We start from the raw sequence: 20,450 nt of genomic DNA on the forward strand, positions 1-20,450 counted from the left end.
GAGCTGCTCCCAGGGCCCGCAGCTGCTCCCCGGGCTCGGGATGGTCTCTGCCAGGCCGGCCTGCGGAGCTGCTCCCCAGGCTCGGGATGGTCTCTCCCAGGCCGGCCTGCGGAGCTGCTCCCCGGGCTCGGGATGGTCTCTGCCAGGCCGGCCTGCGGAGCTGCTCCCCGGGCTCGGGATGGTCTCTGCCAGGCCGGCCTGCGGAGCTGCTCCCCGGGCTCGGGATGGTCTCTGCCAGGCCGGCCTGCGGAGCTGCTCCCCGGGCTAAGGATGGTCTCTGCCAGGCCGGCCTGCGGAGCTGCTCCCCGGGCTCGGAATGGTCTCTGTCAGCCCTTGCTAGGCCCGGTGAGAGTATAATGAATGGGCCCTGTGCTCGCACACACACACACACACACACACACACACTGACACACAGTGACACACAGTGACACACACACTCCCAGCCCTCACTCACCGCTCTCGATCTCGTTTCCTTTCTTGGCGGTGGCGGCGTTTCCCATGGTGAGGAGGACACGGGGCCGCCCGGGGCCGGAGAGGGGTTGCCCGGGGAGGGGGGTGGCTGAGGAAGATGTCGCTGCCCGGGGCCGGAGGGAGGACACGGGCCGGTGAGAAGAAGGGGGGCTGCCCGAGGCCGGAGAGAGGGGGGGTGAGGTCACGGGGGGCCGGGGAGGAAGGGGGTGAGGAGGATGTCGCTGTTATCCCTCGCTGCTTCGCCAGGAGGAGGGGGGGGGGCTCGTCCCTTTCGCTGCTATAACAATCCGTGTCCCGGTTTGCCGCCGCTGACTCCCTCCCCCCGGGAACGTCTCTCCCGCTGCCGCTGTTACCGACTCGCTCGGCCGCCGCCGCTCTCCGGGGGTCCTGTCCGCGAAGGGCTCGCACCGGAAGTGACGCGCAATCCCTCAGAACCCGATGGAGAAGTGGGCGGGGATTGGTTGCCATGGTGACACTTCCCCCCTCCCTCCTCACCGTGACAGGCCCAGCAGCGGGAAGCAGCTGTTCACACACCCAGTTACCGCCTCACTACCGCCGCCTGCCGGCCTGGGGGGGAGCAAGGGCCACCAACAGGCAGGGCTCCACCAACAGGGCAGGGTTCCACCAACAGGGCAGGTTTTCAGGGTGTCCCTGCTTCCGCACAGGTGGCTCAATTGAAGACTGAACCACTGATAGAGCCATCCGTGCTGAAGCAGGGACATCCTGAAAACCAGACTTTTGGCTGTGCTGATGCAGGGACATCCTGAAAACCTGACCTGTTGGTGGCCCTTGCGGCCTGGAGTTACCCACCCCTGGATTAATGCCTTGTGCGAGAGTGCAAGTGCGTGTGCAAGCGCGTGTGCGAGTGCAAGTCAGTGAGTAAGTGTGCGAGTGAGTGCAAATCAGTGAGTGAGTGTGCGAGTGAGTGTGAGTGAGTGCGTCAGTGAGTGAGTGTGAGTAGGTGTGCGAGTGTGTGTACCACGCACGCTGTGACAGGAGGGAACCTCTTATGTCCAACGCTCCAATATGTACCTGGTGTGTTATTGTCACCACAGAGCCCAATACAGGGACATTGTCACAATACAGAGAGAGACATACTTGTAGGTGTAGTATATCGTGACATAACTAACCCCATGTACCAGTGCATGTGTGGGGCATGGTTGGAATTGACAAATATACATGTGTTGCAGTACTATTTGCATATTCATTGGCAGCTGTATGTAAGAATAACGTATCTATAATCTGCCCTAATGCATCAGTTATAATGGTCAGTGAGCAATGTACAATTTATATAAAATTAGTTATAGGTGCTGTAGTGTAGTTCACAAAACCTACAGTACGTGTAATTTGAAAAACATATATATCATTTTTTTATGTATGTCATTTTTATATTTTGTATTTAGCCAATAAAAGGTACTACAGCTAACAGCAGGCAATACAATTCTGTTTTTGTTACACATTTACATGTTTAACAATACATATAAATTGCGTGTGACGTTAGTTCAGGCATAATCTGGCGATCTGATGACAGATATTTTATTTATACTACCCGCTATGGGCAGCAGAGTGGTTGACAATGAGCTGAGAATGTGGAAGTGGGTAATTGGGTTCAAAGCCACTAAAATAAATGAGCATCCACATTTATTATTTACGCATTGTGTTTAATCACAAATGTAAGTAACATACAGTATATGCATAAATACACATATATACATAAATACACATATATACATATATATGTTTTAAGTTATGGTGGGTGAAAAAGGCAACAAGAAACCTCCACTATATTGCATATAGCAAATAAAAAGATCACTTGTGAGCACATTCACATGTCTGAGACAGGTCTGCACCCTGCCTTTCACCATTATCCCCAGCATACAGTGCTTCCACTGCAGCAAGGGATTCTGAGAAATTACATTCAAATGAGCACACAATGTGTCACCTTTTGTCTGAAAAACCATTGCCACATTGATGACCCCTCTCTCCCTTGGGCTTCTTGGTTTCTCTCTCTAACCTCTTCTTTTGGCCTTCAACAGTGGACTGCAGCTAGCACCCACAAGAACGGCCTCTACTCGAGACCTAGTTTTCACAAAAAACTTTTCTCTCACTGATTTCTCCATTTCCCCCTTTCCTCTCTCTGACCATCACCTCATCCCATTCTCTCTCTCTCGTTTCTCCCCTTCTCCATTTCCATCTACACCTCGCTTCTGCAGAAACTTGTGCTCTATTAACCTACCTTTCCGTCCTTCTTCAAACATGCAACCATTATACCATTACTCAAAAACAGCAAGTTTGACCCTACCTGTCTTTCTAACTATCGAACTGTCTCCCCCCCTGACTTTTGCCTCCAAACTCCTTGAACGTCTTGTATTCTCTCGCTTGCTCCACTTTCTCAACACCCATTCTCTCCTAGACCCTCTACAATCTGGCTTCCGCACTGCTCACTCGACTGAAACAGCCCACACTAAAATAACTAATGACCTCCATGCTACCAAAGAGAGGTCATTACACTCTGCTCATATTACTCGACCTCTCTGCAGCATTTGACACCGTGGACCACCCTCTTCTCCTCTACATTCTCCATACTCTTGTTATTCGTAACAAAGCTCTATCCTGGATCTCCTCTTACCTCTTCCATCGTACTTTCAGTATCTCTTCTGCAAACACCTCCTCCATAGATCTCTCTGTGGGGGTGCTGCAGGGTTCTGTCCTGGGACCTCTTCTCTTTTCTCTGTACACACTTTCTCTAGGTGACCTAACCACATTCTTTGGGTTTAAATATCACCTCTATGCTGACAACACACAAATTTACTTTTCAACCCCTTACCTTACACCTGCTGTACAGACCAAAGTTTCGGAATGCCTCTCTGCGATATCATCCTGGATTGCCCTCCACCGACTTAAACTTAACATGACAAAAACAGAGCTCCTCATATTTCCTCCCAAACCTGGCCCTACTACCTCCTTCCACATTAATGTTGGAAGTACCATCATTCACCCAGTAGCCCAAGCACGCTGCCTAGGGGTCACACTTGACTCCTCTCTCACATTCTCCTCTCACATTCAAAACGTCTCTAAAACCCGTCGCTTTTTCCTCCGCAATATTACAAAGATTCACCCTTTCCTCTGTTGCTCGACTGCTAAAACTCTGACTCAGGCCCTCATTCTCTCCCGTCTCGACTACTGTAACCTCATGCTGTCCGGCCTTCCTGCTTCTAACCTGTCTCCCCTACAATCTATCCTAACCGCTGCTGCCAGAGTCACTCTACTCTTTCCTAAATCTGTCTCGCCGTCTCCCCTGCTGAAATCGCTCTCCTGGCTTCCTATAAAAAATCCCGTATCACACATGCAATTCTCCTCCTCACTTTTAAAGCTTTACACTCTTCTATCCCTCCTTTCATCTCATCCCTAATTTCTCGCTATGCACGATCCCGACTCTTGCGTTCTGCTCAAGGATGTCTCTCAGTGGAAGCACTGTATGCTGGGGATAATGGTGAAAGGCAGGGTTGCAGACCTGCCTAAGACATGTGAATGTGCTCACAAGTGATATTTTTATTTGCTATATGCTATACGGTGGAGGTTTCTTGTTGCCTTTTTCACCCACCATAACTTAAAACATGATGGTAAACCCTACAGTCTTGAAAATGCAAAGCCAGCAGTACAACCAACTTCACAGTGATGATCCCCATTAAGGTTGAAACATGTCTGTGAATGGTTTCTCTGGCTTTGCATTTGATTACCATGCTGTGCTTTAAAGCTGTGTTAGCAGCGAGCATTAGCTTATATGGGCTCCATATAACAATGGTTTTTCACACAAAAGGTGACACACTGTGTGCTCATTTCCATATCATTTACCAGAATCCCTTGCTGCAGTGGAAGCACTGTATGCTAGGTGATAATGGTGAAAGGCAGGGTTGCAGACCTGTCTAAAGCTGGGGCCATGGTACAGCAGACCGTGCGGACGGGTCCACACGCTGAGCAAACAGACTGCCTTAAGGTAGTGTTCGCGTCGATGCGGCGAGCGTGCGCGCGGAAGCGGGAGGGGGCGCGTGTTGTGCAAGAAATCAGCTCAAACTGATTTCTTGGCGCAACAGGCCAGTCACGTGAGTGGTTCGCCCAATGAGGAAAAACTAGCTCCATGACGCCCCTCGCAACGCCCCCCACGGCCCGTCAACCATGGCCAGGTAAGCGCCCGCTCACTGACCAGCCTCCGCACGACTCTGCATGGGGGGAAGGCACCATGGCCCCAGCCTAAGACGTGAATGTGCTCACTAGTGATCTCTTTACTTGCTATATGCAATACGGTGGAGGTTTCTGGTTGCCTTTTTCGCACACCATAACTTAAAATGTGATGGTAAATATATACTATATATTTATATATATATACAGTGTTCGACAAACCTATACATTTGCTCGCCCCGGGCGAGTGGATTTAACCCCCGGGCGAGTAAATATTGGCCCAAGCAGCACACGTTTGGTACTAGGTGGCGAGTAGATTTTTTTGTGTGGCGAGTAGATTTTTTGGTGATTTGTCAACCACTGTATATATATATATATAATATATCAAAATATCAATATCATTTTTCATATGACTTACGGAGATTTGTGTATTTTTAAAGCTTGTGTACAGCTATACAGAAGTCTGTGAAAAGATAACTTGCATCAAACCTCTGCCTTTGTAAAGTAACTATACGTGTAACTTGTAGAACAGTAACAGTTCATTTCTATATAATGACTGCTATAGCATTAATCTATTGTTTTACCAACAATCCTGTTTTTGGTTATTCACAAAAGCACGGCAACAACTATATTTGGGAGAAACAAATATACAGTACCTGAAAGCACACGTTAATGTAATATAATATTACAACTCAGTTACTGTTTATTTCAGGAACCCTCTTATCAGATGTTGGGTTTCTGCTCTGCCCCTGTTGGTAAAGCTGTTATGTGATTTCTTTATTTATAAAAATGTTTCACCTGGAAGTAATACAGTGAGAGTTATTTCTCGTTTTCAGGTATGTCCTGGGCACAGAGTTATGGTGACAGATACTGTACATGGTTACATTAAGTGAACAGGGTTATACATTGAATTTATAGACATTTCATGGACAGTTAGAGACAATGCATGTTATGGGTGTATGTAACAGTTACAGACCAGATTAAAATGTGAGAGCTGAAGTCTTGAAAGTGCTTTGCCTGGTGGCGGCTGTGAGAGTCTCAGGTAGATAATTCCAGTTGTGAGGGACACGGTAACAGAAGGAGAAGCGGCCGGATTCCTTGCAGAACCTTGGGATTGTGAACAGTTTTTTGGAGTCAGATCTCAGGTGATAAGTGCGGGAGTGTGTTTGAAGTGAGGAATTTGTTCAGATAGGCGGGTAGTTGGCACAGAAAGTATTTGAAGGCAAGGATACATGTGCATAGAAGTCCCCTTGCATGCTGTAGGTAGATCATTAATGAACACTGACAAGAGTGCGGGCCCCAGAACAGAGCATGGCGGGACACCGCAGGTGGCATCCAAGGGGTTGGAGTTAGAGCCTGAGATACCAAGCCACGTGGGAGTATTTATTAAACTGCAGTAGTGCCCACGAGGGCACTGTCATACAGAAACTCCCATTTACTTGAACGGGAGTTTCCATGCAATAGTTCACAGACCGGCTCTATCACAGTTCAATGAATAACCGCTGACCCCATAGTATGATACACTAAGTAAACCTACAGTAAAGAAAAGACCTGTGAAGTTTTGAAAGCCATATACACGATATTTCCATAGAAAAGAAAAACAGTCATGTTTGTCCCCAGAAAGGTATCACAACCTGTAATAAATGTACAACCCAATTCACTCAACCTCATAATATTTACAAAATAAAACTGATCTCATTTTTGAAGCTAATTGTCTCAGCCTCCTTGTTTTTTAAATGATGGTAAAACATTTCCTGTGGTTTTTGAGATCTGGATATTGAATGAAATTGCAATTTTTCTGCCCGCTGCACGGAAAACAGACTAAAAAATATGTGACCAGATATGTCGGTCTGATGTCAGTTTTGTCCAAAGTGCAGATATTTCCATTGAAATCTATCCTTACGCATTCGTATGCATATTTAAGATTACAACTGACATTTTGCCAATGCATGTAGCACTTCTGTTTAAATTCATCTTCACACTCCAAATGTTATACTACAATATCACTTGGAATGTGAACCAATATGTTTACATACATGGTTACATATCCAAAGTTCAATATCTCAATTAGAAATGTCACAGAAAGTTTGACCCTTAAAGAAGGATTCATTTACAAGGATTCACTTAAATTGTAATATCTTCGGCACAGCGACTTCTTTTTCTAATATTTACTTTTATATTTAAAAAAGTGCTTATTCCAAATCATGTCTCATATTACTGCTGCAAGGCCCTATGTACAAGGCTGTCGCTATACAAATAAAGATACACATACATTACATACAAGGATATTCAAATTCAGCAGACATGTCAACCTCCGTGGGCTGAAATGAGTGAGATGTGTAAGCTTTGCATGAAAACGGTCTGCACTTTACCTGTGGGACTCCGTTGAAGTTGATGAGATCCTTAAAATCAGTGAGACTAACAGAAAATTAGTGAGATAACATGTCTGCCGTAGTGAACCTGTTCTACCAATTGAAGCTTTCAGATGATCACTGTAGAAGTTATTGCTGTCATACTTGCTTTGCTCCCTGCCACCTTTAGTATATTCCCTGTAGGATACGTGCATTTCACTACACCTTTGAGCAAGTGATTTATAAGGTCACTAAACGTCAATGGTTTTCTACATATACTTACCTGACCCGGGTTGTCCCCAGGAGCTGATCAGCATTCAACACCAGCACCAACATCCGAGGGCTCCCCAGTGACATTTGTAGTTCTTTTGTGCCTGTTTTAAGATAAAAAAATACAAAAATGGCAAGGGGCCTACCAATAATGTTGAAACGTGCTATTGGCTGCCCGGGCAAGCCCTAAGCAAACAGCCATTTTGTGTCCACTAGGCAAATATTCATTCCCTGTGGACAAACTTGCTTGGTGATCGGAAACCGGTGAGTCTCCAATACTCCGTGATTCTTTTCGCATTCACACTCGCAACTGGCAAATTCCGGACTTGTCGATTCTAACCAAAATGGTTTTGTCCGCTGCAGAAGTTATGCTTCTACATTTAAACAAAAGGCAACATACAGTACAGTACCTGTTAAAACCTGATGTGTAAAATAATATCGCTGTATTTATTCCGATGAAGCTGGGTGGTGGAAATAACATCTCCAGCCTCTCAAGGGCTTTCAGTAAAAAAATGGAGAAAAATAACATTAATATTTCTCCTGCCTTTAATAATAATAATAATAATAATAATAACAATGCATAACATATTAGGAAATATAATGTGTTCCTTATATGGAATCCTTTTAGGGACATATTTACTACGCAATGCTATTCCACAAGACACGTTCCAGTGCTAGAAGACATCATAATTAAAATGAACACGCCATCATGGGTCTTATAGAATAGCCCTGCCTAGTAAATATAACCCAAAGTGACTGGTCCAAGCATTCAGCCTACTCTGACGTCCGCAGGATGCAGCAAAGCAAAAGGCTACAGAGATAACAACCACAATGCCAAACCCATCAGTCAGCTCACTCAGAGCCGCTCCTAACAATCACACGTTAATTAGAAGTAAATGTCCCAATAAAATAACTGGCTTATTTCAGCTTTGATGTGCTTTTGTATTCATACCTGCAGGTTAAAAATCCACTTTTACTGAGCCTGAAAGGTTCAACTCAGAATGTATTGTGGTGTATTTGCATGCACAGGTCTCACAATGTATTGTGGTGTATTTGCATGCACAGGTCTCAGAATGTATTGTGGTGTATTTGCATGCACAGGTCTCACAATGTATTGTGGTCTATTTGCATGCACAGGTCTCAGAATGTATTGTGGTGTATTTGCATGCACGGGTCTCACAATGTATTGTGGTGTATTTGCATGCACGGGTCTCAGAATGTATTGCGGTGTATTTGCATGCACAGGTCTCAGAATGTATTGCGGTGTATTTGCATGCACAGGTCTCACAATGTATTGTGGTCTATTTGCATGCACAGGTCTCACAATGTATTGTGGTCTATTTGCATGCACAGGTCTCAGAATGTATTGTGGTGTATTTGCATGCACGGGTCTCACAATGTATTGTGGTGTATTTGCATGCACAGGTCTCAGAATGTATTGCGGTGTATTTGCATGCACAGGTCTCACAATGTATTGTGGTGTATTTGCATGCACAGGTCTCACAATGTATTGTGGTGTATTTGCATGCACAGGTCTCAGAATGTATTGCGGTGTATTTGCATGCACAGGTCTCACAAATATATTGTGGTCTATTTGCATGCACAGGTCTCAGAATGTATTGTGGTGTATTTGCATGCACAGGTCTCACAATGTATTGTGGTCTATTTGCATGCACAGGTCTCACAATGTATTGTGGTGTATTTGCATGCACAGGTCTCACAATGTATTGTGGTGTATTTGCATGCACAGGTCTCACAATGTATTGTGGTGTATTTGCATGCACAGGGTTCAGAATGTATTGCGGTGTATTTGCATGCACAGGTCTCACAATGTATTGTGGTGTATTTGCATGCACGGGTCTCAGAATGTATTGTGGTGTATTTGCATGCACGGGTCTCAGAATGTATTGTGGTGTATTTGCATGCACGCGTCTCACAATGTATTGTGGTGTATTTGCATGCACGGGTCTCAGAATGTATTGTGGTGTATTTGCATGCACAGGTCTCAGAATGTATTGTGGTGTATTTGCATGCACAGGTCTCAGAATGTATTGTGGTGTATTTGCATGCACAGGTCTCAGAATGTATTGTGGTGTATTTGCATGCACGGGTCTCAGAATGTATTCCGGTGTATTTGCATGCACGGGTCTCAGAATGTATTCCGGTGTATTTGCATGCACGGGTCTCACAATGTATTGTGGTGTATTTGCATGCACAGGTCTCAGAATGTATTGTGGTGTATTTGCATGCACAGGTCTCAGAATGTATTGTGGTGTATTTGCATGCACAGGTCTCAGAATGTATTGTGGTGTATTTGCATGCACAGGTCTCACAATGTATTGTGGTGTATTTGCATGCACAGGTCTCAGAATGTATTGTGGTGTATTTGCATGCACAGGTCTCACAATGTATTGTGGTGTATTTGCATGCACAGGTCTCAGAATGTATTGTGGTGTATTTGCATGCACAGGTCTCACAATGTATTGTGGTGTATTTGCATGCACAGGTCTCACAATGTATTGTGGTCTATTTGCATGCACAGGTCTCACAATGTATTGTGGTCTATTTGCATGCACGGGTCTCACAATGTATTGTGGTGTATTTGCATGCACAGGTCTCAGAATGTATTGTGGTGTATTTGCATGCACGGGTCTCACAATGTATTGTGGTCTATTTGCATGCACAGGTCTCACAATGTATTGTGGTGTATTTGCATGCACAGGTCTCAGAATGTATTGTGGTGTATTTGCATGCACAGGTCTCACAATGTATTGTGGTCTATTTGCATGCACAGGTCTCACAATGTATTGTGGTGTATTTGCATGCACAGGTCTCACAATGTATTGTGGTGTATTTGCATGCACAGGTCTCACAATGTATTGTGGTGTATTTGCATGCACAGGGTTCAGAATGTATTGCGGTGTATTTGCATGCACAGGCCTCACAATGTATTGTGGTGTATTTGCATGCACAGGTCTCACAATGTATTGTGGTGTATTTGCATGCACAGGTCTCAGAATGTATTGTGGTGTATTTGCATGCACGGGTCTCAGAATGTATTGTGGTGTATTTGCATGCACGCGTCTCACAATGTATTGTGGTGTATTTGCATGCACGGGTCTCAGAATGTATTGTGGTGTATTTGCATGCACAGGTCTCAGAATGTATTGTGGTGTATTTGCATGCACGGGTCTCAGAATGTATTGTGGTGTATTTGCATGCACGGGTCTCAGAATGTATTGTGGTGTATTTGCATGCACGGGTCTCAGAATGTATTCCGGTGTATTTGCATGCACGGGTCTCACAATGGTATACAGATGCATGCAGAAAACCTTGTACCGCGAATGGAAAGCGCATACTACAGCTGTAACCAAGGGGTAGATCGTCAGAAGTGCGTGCAATATTTTGCGTTACGTTAGCGCCATTGTACGTATCCATATCCGTAATGCATAACCCCAAAGGGGATTTGCGTTGCGATACGCTCACCCAAAATATGGCATTGATGCATTTTAACGGACGTTTTGCTTACCCGTATGCAAATCATATGGTAATGAGAAGTTTACCTAACGACGGAGAGCCTCAGACCTCCGTCCCTGTTAGCGCAGGGGAATAACGCTGCCATATTTAAGACCTTCCAACAGCCAGACCCTGATTAGCATTGACTTTTTTTCTGGGAATAGCCTAAAAGCAATGTAATTAGTATAGGACTTGACCCTTTAATTACAAAATATATATATATATATTAGGGATAACATAAATGTATGAAACACCCTATAAACTGTAGTATGTTTTTTAGTGATTAAAGTGATATGTTTGTATGAACTAATATGGTATATAATGTAATAATGACTGTATTAAGTATGGGTGTACGATAAGGTATGTCCGTACATACCTCAACAATAATAGCTTTTTTTTAATTATTTTTATTCATGTATAATTAAAATGAATGAAGGAAGGATACGATAAATAATGGAAACATTAAGAAGTGTTCAAATGTTACATTTCTCAATATTATAAGAAGATTTGCATTAGCTTTTGGTAACGCAGATGAGTACTATAATGCATATTTATTGTATGCATTAACGTTTGACCAATGTTCTGAGACACGAAATCCCCATTAAAGCTGAAGACCAAGCAATATCCTACATGTGTTTCTTTTTAAATTAATCGGTTCTGTACTATGAGAAAAAACTTGCAGCATTAAAAAAAACAAAAAACAACAACTCTGAATGATATTTTTAATGTAACAAGCCTTTTTTGTTTCTATAGCAACCATTTACAAAGTCACATCCCTTCCTCTTCTGAAACAGGCTCTGGCACACCCCTTTTTGAGCCCTGCCCTCTCACTAGCAGTGCACCAATTGTATCTAGTGACAGCCTAGTCACATGATCTTCCCCACAGAACTTTGTATCTTTGGTCCTCTTCTGCTGCACTGACGGCCGTTTAGTGATCCCAAAGTCGAATCTTCGCTGATCGATCACAGGAGAACGGATTGATCAGCAACTTAGCTAATTACTTATCATTGTGTGGGCTGTATTGATCCACATATTAAAGGGGAAATAAAATGTCAGCTTGGACAGCTGCTTTAATAGTGCTGCTACTTTTGCCAGCGGATGTTATTTTTTCATCTCGTTAGCTTTGAGGATACTTGTTAAAATGAAGAAAAATAACATTCATTTCCAATTTCTGTAACGAGTGAGATTAATGCCAAAATGTTGGACTTCTGTGGATCTACTCCCATGTCTATTTAGTCTTTAACACAAACTCTTCAGCCATGCAACAGTAAGGGGTAAACAATATACACAGAAGTGGCTGTTTGGGCCATTTTCAGCCAAAAATCCCTATTGAGGTTTATGCGGATTTTCGTCTGATAATGGCGGAAACGTCCCTTTCGCCAGGTAGTGTCTGAAGTCACCATTAGGGACGTTTTTGGGCGAAAATCCCCGTTGCCTTCAATGATCATTTTCATCCAAAAATGGCCTGAACAACCACTTCAGATAATAGAGAATTACCCCTAAAATGGACACAGTCATTATTGTGTATTAACCAAAATAATATTATAAATCAAGAAAACGATGACAAATAAATGCTCTGGGTCATCCACAAACAAGAAAAATGGTGGAAATGGTTTTTAAATGATCAGGCTTACCAAGTCACCAGTTTGAATTTTTATTCAAATATTTGAAAACTACAAAATATTCAAACATTCGCAAAAAAACAAAAACAAAGAAACCTAATATCCCTGCCCAACCTTTATTTATTTCTAAAAATGATTTAGCAGGAAGTAATACAGTGAGAGTTACCTCTCGTTTTCAAGTATGTCCTGGGCGCAGAGTTATAACAATACACGGTTACATTAAAAGAACAGAGGTTATACAGTCAATTCACAGACATTTCATGGTCAGATAGAGTTGGAACCTTCTCTCCATCCTACAACAATTCGGGAAATGATCTGGGTTCAAAACAAACAATTAGCCAGAGGCGCTTGATAATAATCTCCCCCCTCATACCCTTAAACGTATGAATATCTATTTTGATTTTAAATGGTGTAAGACACACATTAAATATATTGGGGTCAAATTCACAAGGGATTTTCATACCCTGTATAACACAAATTACCCCCCCTCCCCCCCAAGACCTGAAATTGTGGAACAACTTCCCCATATCGCTGTTAAAATAAATATCTTACTGCTATTTTATATTACATTCACATGTTATGCTTCCCAGTCTGCGCTAGAGACTTATAGGGGTTACAAGAGGAGATTTCCAGCTGTATATGGAATATCTGCCATCCCAGAGTTAGCAGGAACATTCCGCCCTAGGTTACAGGGTGGTCAAGGCCTTCCCTCCATCTCACAATAAATCCAATCTGTGCAACCAGGTCAGCTAGTCGTGTGACATGTACCCAGGGGTATAAAGAGATGGGTAGACATAAAGAAAGCTCTTTCAGAAGATGTGGCCCTGTCTGATTTGCTGTGGCTTAAAAAGCAGCACAGACCTAAATCACACCGGTTGTTTCCAGTCTTGCACCACTCCTGTGTGCTGTGTGATCAAGTGCGGGTCAATTCTAAACTGGTTTTCTCTTCCTCCCCTATGGCTCCGCTGTGGGACATCCCAGAGTTTCCCCTGGGGTGTGAGGGTAATTCTATCTAATTGGGCAGCGAATGGAATCTCCAGAGTGATATGAGATATGATCTCGGCATTCTCTATGAAGTCTTCCTCTCTTATCTTTTCCTTTCTGTATCCCTCACCTCTCCCCCCTCTCCCGGGTCTACCCATGAACAAACGATTGTATACAGTCACCTTTGATTGTACTGTAATGTTTTATTATGGAAAAATTTAATAAAATCTGAGTGATAAAAAAAAGAAGCGGGGGAAAAGACAAAACCAGAAGATGATTCAAATGTTTTAAAAAGTGGAAAGAGTATTTGAAAATGATGAAATACTCAGGAAAGATATTTGAATATTTGAGAATTTGAAGAAAAAAAACAAAACGTTTCCAACACCATAATGTAATTAAGAGTAAATTGTAGGTGTAATCGTTAACAGAGCATGGCCAACAAGAGACGTGTGTTGGAAGTGGACAGCTGAAGCATTAACCATCTCAGTGCCAGAAAGGCCAACAGCAAATTGAAAGTTGTCGAGAAGGTGAGTCTTCAGCTGGGATTTCCATAAGGAGAGGGCTTGGAAGATACAGTAGGAAAGTTCGTGGTTATTGGTGGTTTGTGTTCGGGTGAGTGTGTTGTGAGATGTTAGTCAGGCGTTTGTTGTTTATTTAGATTTAATTTTACATTGTTTAATCACATATAGCCCTGAATGAAACTAACAAAGGGTGAAATATTTGTTCTGTTTCAGAGGTGACCAACTCCAGTCCTCAAAGGACACCACCAGGTTTTCAGGATATCCCGGTTTCAACACAGGTGGCTTAATCAGTGGCTCAGCCAAAGACTGAGCCACCTGTGCTGAAGCAGGGACTGATTGAGCCACCTGTGCTGAAGCAGGGATATCCTGAAAACCTGTTGGTGTCCCTTGAGCACTGGAGTTGGCTAATCCTGCTCTATATTAATATTGTTGATGTGATATTTCTGTGTTTTTAGAGATTTATTTAAAAGGGTTTTTCATAAAGTTAAATACAGTGACCGGCTCAGCGGTGGCTCAGGGTCCGGGCGGCAGTGACCGGCTCTGCGGTTGCTCAGGGTCTGGGAGGCAGTGACCGGCTCAGCGGTTGCTCAGGGTCTGGGAGGCAGTGACCGGCTCAGCGGTTGCTCAGGGTCCGGGCGGCAGTGACCGGCTCAGCGGTTGCTCAGGCTCTGGGCGGCAGTGACCGGCTCAGCGGTTGCTCAGGGTCTGGGCGGCAGTGACCGGCTCAGCGGTTGCTCAGGGTCTGGGCGGCAGTGACCGGCTCAGAGGTTGCTCAGGCTCTGGGCGGCAGTGACCGGCTCTGCGGTTGCTCAGGCTCTGGGCCGCAGTGACCGGCTCAGCGGTTGCTCAGGGTCCGGGCGGCAGTGACCGGCTCAGCGGTGGCTCAGGGTCCGGGCGGCAGTGACCGGCTCAGCGGTTGCTCAGGCTCTGGGCGGCAGTGACCGGCTCAGCGGTTGCTCAGGCTCTGGGCGGCAGTGACCGGCTCAGCGGTTGCTCAGGGTCCGGGCGGCAGTGACCGGCTCAGCGGTTGCTCAGGCTCTGGGCCGCAGTGACCGGCTCAGCGGTTGCTCAGGCTCTGGGCCGCAGTGACCGGCTCAGCGGTTGCTCACGCTCTGGGCGGCAGTGACCGGCTCAGCGGTTGCTCAGGGTCTGGGCGGCAGTGACCGGCTCAGAGATTGCTCAGGGTCTTCGCGGCAGTGACCGGCTCAGCGGTTGCTCAGGGTCTGGGCGGCAGTGACCGGCTCAGCGGTTGCTCAGGCTCTGGGCCGCAGTGACCGGCTCAGCGGTTGCTCAGGCTCTGAGCGGCAGTGACCGGCTCTGCGGTTGCTCAGGGTCTGGGCGGCAGTGACCGGCTCTGCGGTTGCTCAGGCTGTGGGCGGCAGTGACCGGCTCAGCGGTTGCTCAGGCTCTGGGCGGTAGTGACCGGCTCAGCGGTTGCTCAGGCTGTGAGCGGTAGTGACCGGCTCAGCGGTTGCTCAGGGTCTGGGCGGCAGTGACCGGCTCTGCGGTTGCTCAGGCTCTGGGCGGTAGTGACCGGCTAAGCGGTTGCTCAGGCTGTGAGCGGCAGTGACCGGCTCTGCGGTTGCTCAGGCTCTGGGCGGCAGTGACCGGCTCAGCGGTTGCTCAGGGTCTGGGCGGCAGTGACCGGCTCAGCGGTTGCTCAGGCTCTGGGCGGTAGTGACCGGCTCTGCGGTTGCTCAGGCTCTGGGCGGTAGTGACCGGCTCTGTGGTTGCTCAGGCTCTGAGCGGCAGTGACCGGCTCTGCGGTTGCTCAGGCTCTGGGCGGTAGTGACCGGCTCTGTGGTTGCTCAGGGTCTGGGCGGCAGTGACCGGCTCTGCGGTTGCTCAGGCTCTGGGCGGTAGTGACCGGCTCTGTGGTTGCTCAGGCTCTGAGCGGCAGTGACCGGCTCTGCGGTTGCTTAGGACCAGTGTTTGCGTTCCAGCAGGGAAAGCATTGCCACGATGATAAAGCCATATGTGTGAGGGGGGTATTCCCCATACAGCAACTCAATCTGCACAAACGATCACTGCACGGCTTTCCCCATGCTGGTTATTTTATAAAGACAGAATGTGGTAATTCCTCAGAAAGCCATTTCTTGCGCATTAAGTTGGGATCTTCCATGTACTTCACGTGACCGGGAGAGCAGGCTCCCCCCCTGAGAGCGGCAGTGGTTCAGTCCCGCCTTGCAGCAGCCTGCGCTGTGATACATTGTATCCCGGGATGAGCTGCTGGCCGCGGGGGCGCAGGCTGGCTCCGGGGTGGCGCTGTGTGCCCGTGTGTGACTGATCTCAGGGACCCCCAGCTATGGACGTGTGAGGGGCTCACACCCTCGGACCTGTCAGCACCTTCTTCCCGGAGCTTGTCACTGTCGGTGAGTGCCCTCCCTGGGGGGCGGTGTGGGGGGGCTCATGTGATAGTCTCCCAGGATATATATTAAATGTCCCCCTGGGTGGGGGGTGTGGGGCACATCGCCTTGCCATGCTGAGGGGTGCTGGGCAGTGCCAGGCAGATGAGGAGCTGGCATCATCAATGAGAGGGGGTGGTGACAATGATTCAGCATCATTCAGTATGGAGGGGGCTGCAGAGGCATCAGAGACACACACACACACACACACACACACACACACACACACACACACACACACACACACACACACACACACACACACACACACACACACACACACACACACACACACACACACACACACACACACACACACACACACACACACACACACACGTAATAGTGTATGCTGGCATTCACTAATTATTAGACCAAGCAGTTCCTCTTATTTATGTATTATTTTTTGGGGGGAGATTAATCATATATTTTTATTTGTATTTCTAACAAAAATATAATAATATTGCAACATGTAAGAGCGGTAATTACAATGCTTTAATATAAAGGTTTGATATATTATTATAATGACAGACAGATTTCCTTATCGCAGGGCAGGACCACACGAGATATATAGGTTGTACACTGCAGAATATTGCTAGGCAATAGGGAATTCTATTAATTTGTGCCTGCTTTTAGGGGTGTAAGCAGAGGTCACTTTGCTGTGGGGCTTAGAGTTTGCAAATGTCCTTATAGTGCAGTAAGCACTAAGGAGTTGGGATACCCTCAGAAAATGTTACCCCGTCACAGTGTTTTTCCGTATAATACCTCATGGTATCGCTCACATGTAGGCCCTTATTCAATATGCTGCAAAAAACGCTACACCGTGCTGGAGAACATTTTATTCTCATTCATTTAAATGGAAATGTTATCTCCGTCACTGGGAAGAGGTTTCACAGAATTATCGAATAAGGGCCGTGGATCTTTAATTTGAATTACAAAGGGGTGAATTGTATGTTTACCAGTGTCTGGTGTAAGTTATTATTTCTGTAACTTGTATGGGCTTTGCACCATAAGAACATACATTAAAAAATATAGTTTTGAAAACAGAAAAACTTTGTATGCACAAAAGGGAAAAAGTCAAGTTTAAATGTAGAGCCAATGATACATGGTACCGAACGGGTTTTATTTATAAACCGCTGGTCACCAGCACGGAAGGCTTACGATTTTCGGTTTTGTTTGCACATTATAATGCATTTTATTGTTTAAGTGTAAATATTGCACATAGGTGCTTAGTTTTACTTAAACGTGTAAATATTACACATTTGCTGCATGCTTTTAGGATCACACAGTTCCTCCTCTTCATATGTTGAGTGAGGGTAGAGTATTGTATGCCCGAAAGGTGTGGTAGAGGAAATTAACACTGCAGTGATCTGAAGTGATGTCAAGTGGTAAGTGAATCCTGTACAGAAGATCGCATTACTTCGATTTGTCACAGGAGGGCCAGAGGAAATGTCTTCCAGTAGCACCTTATTATAACTGTGAACTGAATTGGTGATTATGTTATAATGTACTGATAAAGTATCAAGTATAAATTATATACCAGCAGTATAGCCATTATTTTTAGATACTAGTGGAGGATTGTATTAATTTCCATTTCCCTGTTTCAGCTTTACAATATGCTCCAAAGTTAAATATATGAAGTAACAATTGAATGTCATGTTAGTGCTGGCAAATATAATGTATTCATGGAGATTTATTTAGGTTGTAACGGCCTTTTGGTCTCCCTGATCTTTTTGCGTATGTAGGCACATACTAAATGGCAATAAGTGACACGCTGCTACATGAGGTGTGGATATCCCTGAAACCATAGTGAATAATGTGCACTCAAATAAAGTTTTTTTTTTACTCGAATATATGTGGATGTTTTTTTAAATGTCGCTTGAACAGAAATCCAGAAAATGCAGCATGTTTCTGGGGTCAATACCCCTTCATCAGGTAGGATAACCCTAACCCTCCTACTGTATGTATGGCTATCACTGGGTGCACCTGATCAGCGCCGCCAACAGAAATCATGGGGCCCGGGACAAATGAAAAGAGCAGGCCCCCTCCCCAAACCCATAGCGCCCCCCCCCCCCGAACCCATAGCGCCTCCCCCCCCCGAACCCATAGCGCCCCCCCGAACCCATAGCGCCCCCCCAAACCCATAGCGCCCCCCCGAACCCATAGCGCCCCCCCCAGAACCCATAGCGCCCCCCCGAACCCATAGCGCAACTACCACGAAAAAATATCTTTTAGCGCGTAACTTTTACTTAACTGTTTTCTTATTGTGATAAAGAAAAAAACATTACAATGCAACCTGTTTACTTTTATATTTTCAACAAAAGACGTGTGACTGCCTGTCTGGGTGAGTGAGTGAGTGGGTGGGTGAATGACAGTGACTGGGTGGGTGAATGACAGTGGGTGGGTGCGTGAATGACAGTGGGTGGGTGCGTGAATGACAGTGGGTGGGTGAATGACAGTGGGTGGGTGAATGAATGACAGTGAGTGAGTGAATGAATGACAGTGGGTGGGTGAATGTCAGTGGGTGGGTGAATGAATGACAGTGACTGGGTGGGTGAATGACAGTGGGTGGGTGGGTGAATGAATGACAGTGGGTGGGTGGGTGGGTGAATGAATGACAGGGGGTGGGTGAATGAATGACAGTGGGTGGGTGAATGAATGACAGTGGGTGGGTGAATGACAGTGGGTGGGTGAATGAATGACAGTGGGTGGGTGAATGACAGTGACTGGGTGGGTGAATAACAGTGGTGGGTGGGTGAATGACAGTGGGTGGGTGGGTGAATGAATGACAGTGGGTGGGTGAATGAATGATAGTGGGTGGGTGAATGAATGACAGTGGGCGGGTGAATGACAGTGGCTGGGTGGGTGAATGAATGACAGTGGGTGGGTGAATGAATGACAGAGGGTGGGTGAATGAATGACAGTGGGTGGGTGGGTGAATGAATGACAGTGGGTGGGTGAATGAATGATAGTGGGTGGGTGAATGAATGACAGTGGGCGGGTGAATGACAGTGGCTGGGTGGGTGAATGAATGACAGTGGGTGGGTGAATGAATGACAGAGGGTGGGTGAATGAATGATAGTGGGTGGGTGGGTGAATGAATGACAGTGGGTGGGTGGGTGAATGAATGACAGTGGGTGGGTGGGTGAATGAATGACAGTGGGTGGGTGAATGAATGATGATGGGTGGGTGGGTGAATGAATGACGATGGGTGGGTGAATGACAGTGGGTGGGTGGGTGAATGAATGACGGTGGGTGGGTGAGTGAATGAATGACAGTGGGTGGGTGGGTGAATGAATGACACTGGGTGGGTGAATGACGGTGGGTGGGTGAGTGAATGACGGTGGGTGGGTGAATGGGTGGGTGAATGGGTGGGTGGATTACAGTGACTGGGTGGTGGGAGACAGTGACTGGGTTACAGTGACTGGGTGGGAGACAGTGACTGGGTGGGAGACAGTGACTGGGCGGGTGGGAGACAGTGATTGGGTGGGTTGGAGACAGTGACTGGGTGGGAGACAGTGACTGGGTGGGTGACAGTGACTGGGTGGGAGACAGTGACTGAGTGGGTGGGAGACAGTGACTGGGTGGGTGAGTGACAGTGACTGGGTGTCTGGGTGACAGTGACTGGGTGGGTGACAGTGACTGGGTGGGAGACAGTAACTGGGTGGTTGGGAGACAGTGACTGGGTGGGAGACAGTGACTGGGTGACAATGACTGGGTGGGAGACAGTGACTGTGTGACAGTGACTGGGTGGGTGACAGTGACAGTCAGTGACTGGGTGGGTGACAGTGACAGTCAGTGATTGGGTGGGTGACAGTGACTGGGTGACAGTGACTGGGTGGGTGACAGTCAGTGACTGGGTGGGTGCAGCTTGCCGCCGGACGCTTCCCCCTCCTGCCCCTGATATCCCCGCAGCAGCTGTCTGGGACGGGAGGTGGGCTTGGGGGAGGGGGCGCGGGAGGTGGAGGCACGGGAGGTGGGCGCGGGGGGCGCGGGGGAAGCTTGCCGCGGTGGGGGTGGGCGCACTTTTGAGTGGTTGATTTTCCATCTGAATCATTAAATGTACAAATAAAGCGGTTTCTCTTTAAAGTTTGATGCAGTTTTACTACAAATTAAACTGTTTACGTCTGT

General features: G+C 46.4%; 2 protein-coding genes across 4 annotated transcripts in view; one reads left to right on the forward strand and one right to left on the reverse strand.

Annotated features, from left to right (window-relative positions):
* The window catches only part of PRKACB (protein kinase cAMP-activated catalytic subunit beta), a 94,021-nt gene extending 93,115 nt beyond the window's left edge, over positions 1-906 (reverse strand). The window contains exon 1 of the mRNA XM_075615675.1: positions 455-906. Within this exon, the coding sequence (XP_075471790.1) occupies positions 455-500 (46 nt within the window). The 5' untranslated portion in view covers positions 501-906. The remainder of the gene's footprint in view (positions 1-454) is intronic.
* A 15,172-nt stretch (positions 907-16,078) lies between these two features.
* The window catches only part of TTLL7 (tubulin tyrosine ligase like 7), a 137,090-nt gene continuing 132,718 nt past the window's right edge, over positions 16,079-20,450 (forward strand). For all 3 annotated transcript variants that reach the window (XM_075615678.1, XM_075615679.1, XM_075615680.1), the window contains exon 1: positions 16,079-16,286. The gene's annotated coding sequence lies outside the window, so the exon portion shown is untranslated. The remainder of the gene's footprint in view (positions 16,287-20,450) is intronic.

This window comes from Ascaphus truei, chromosome 10, assembly GCF_040206685.1.
Source record: "Ascaphus truei isolate aAscTru1 chromosome 10, aAscTru1.hap1, whole genome shotgun sequence".
In the NCBI taxonomy this organism is placed as follows: domain Eukaryota; kingdom Metazoa; phylum Chordata; class Amphibia; order Anura; family Ascaphidae; genus Ascaphus; species Ascaphus truei.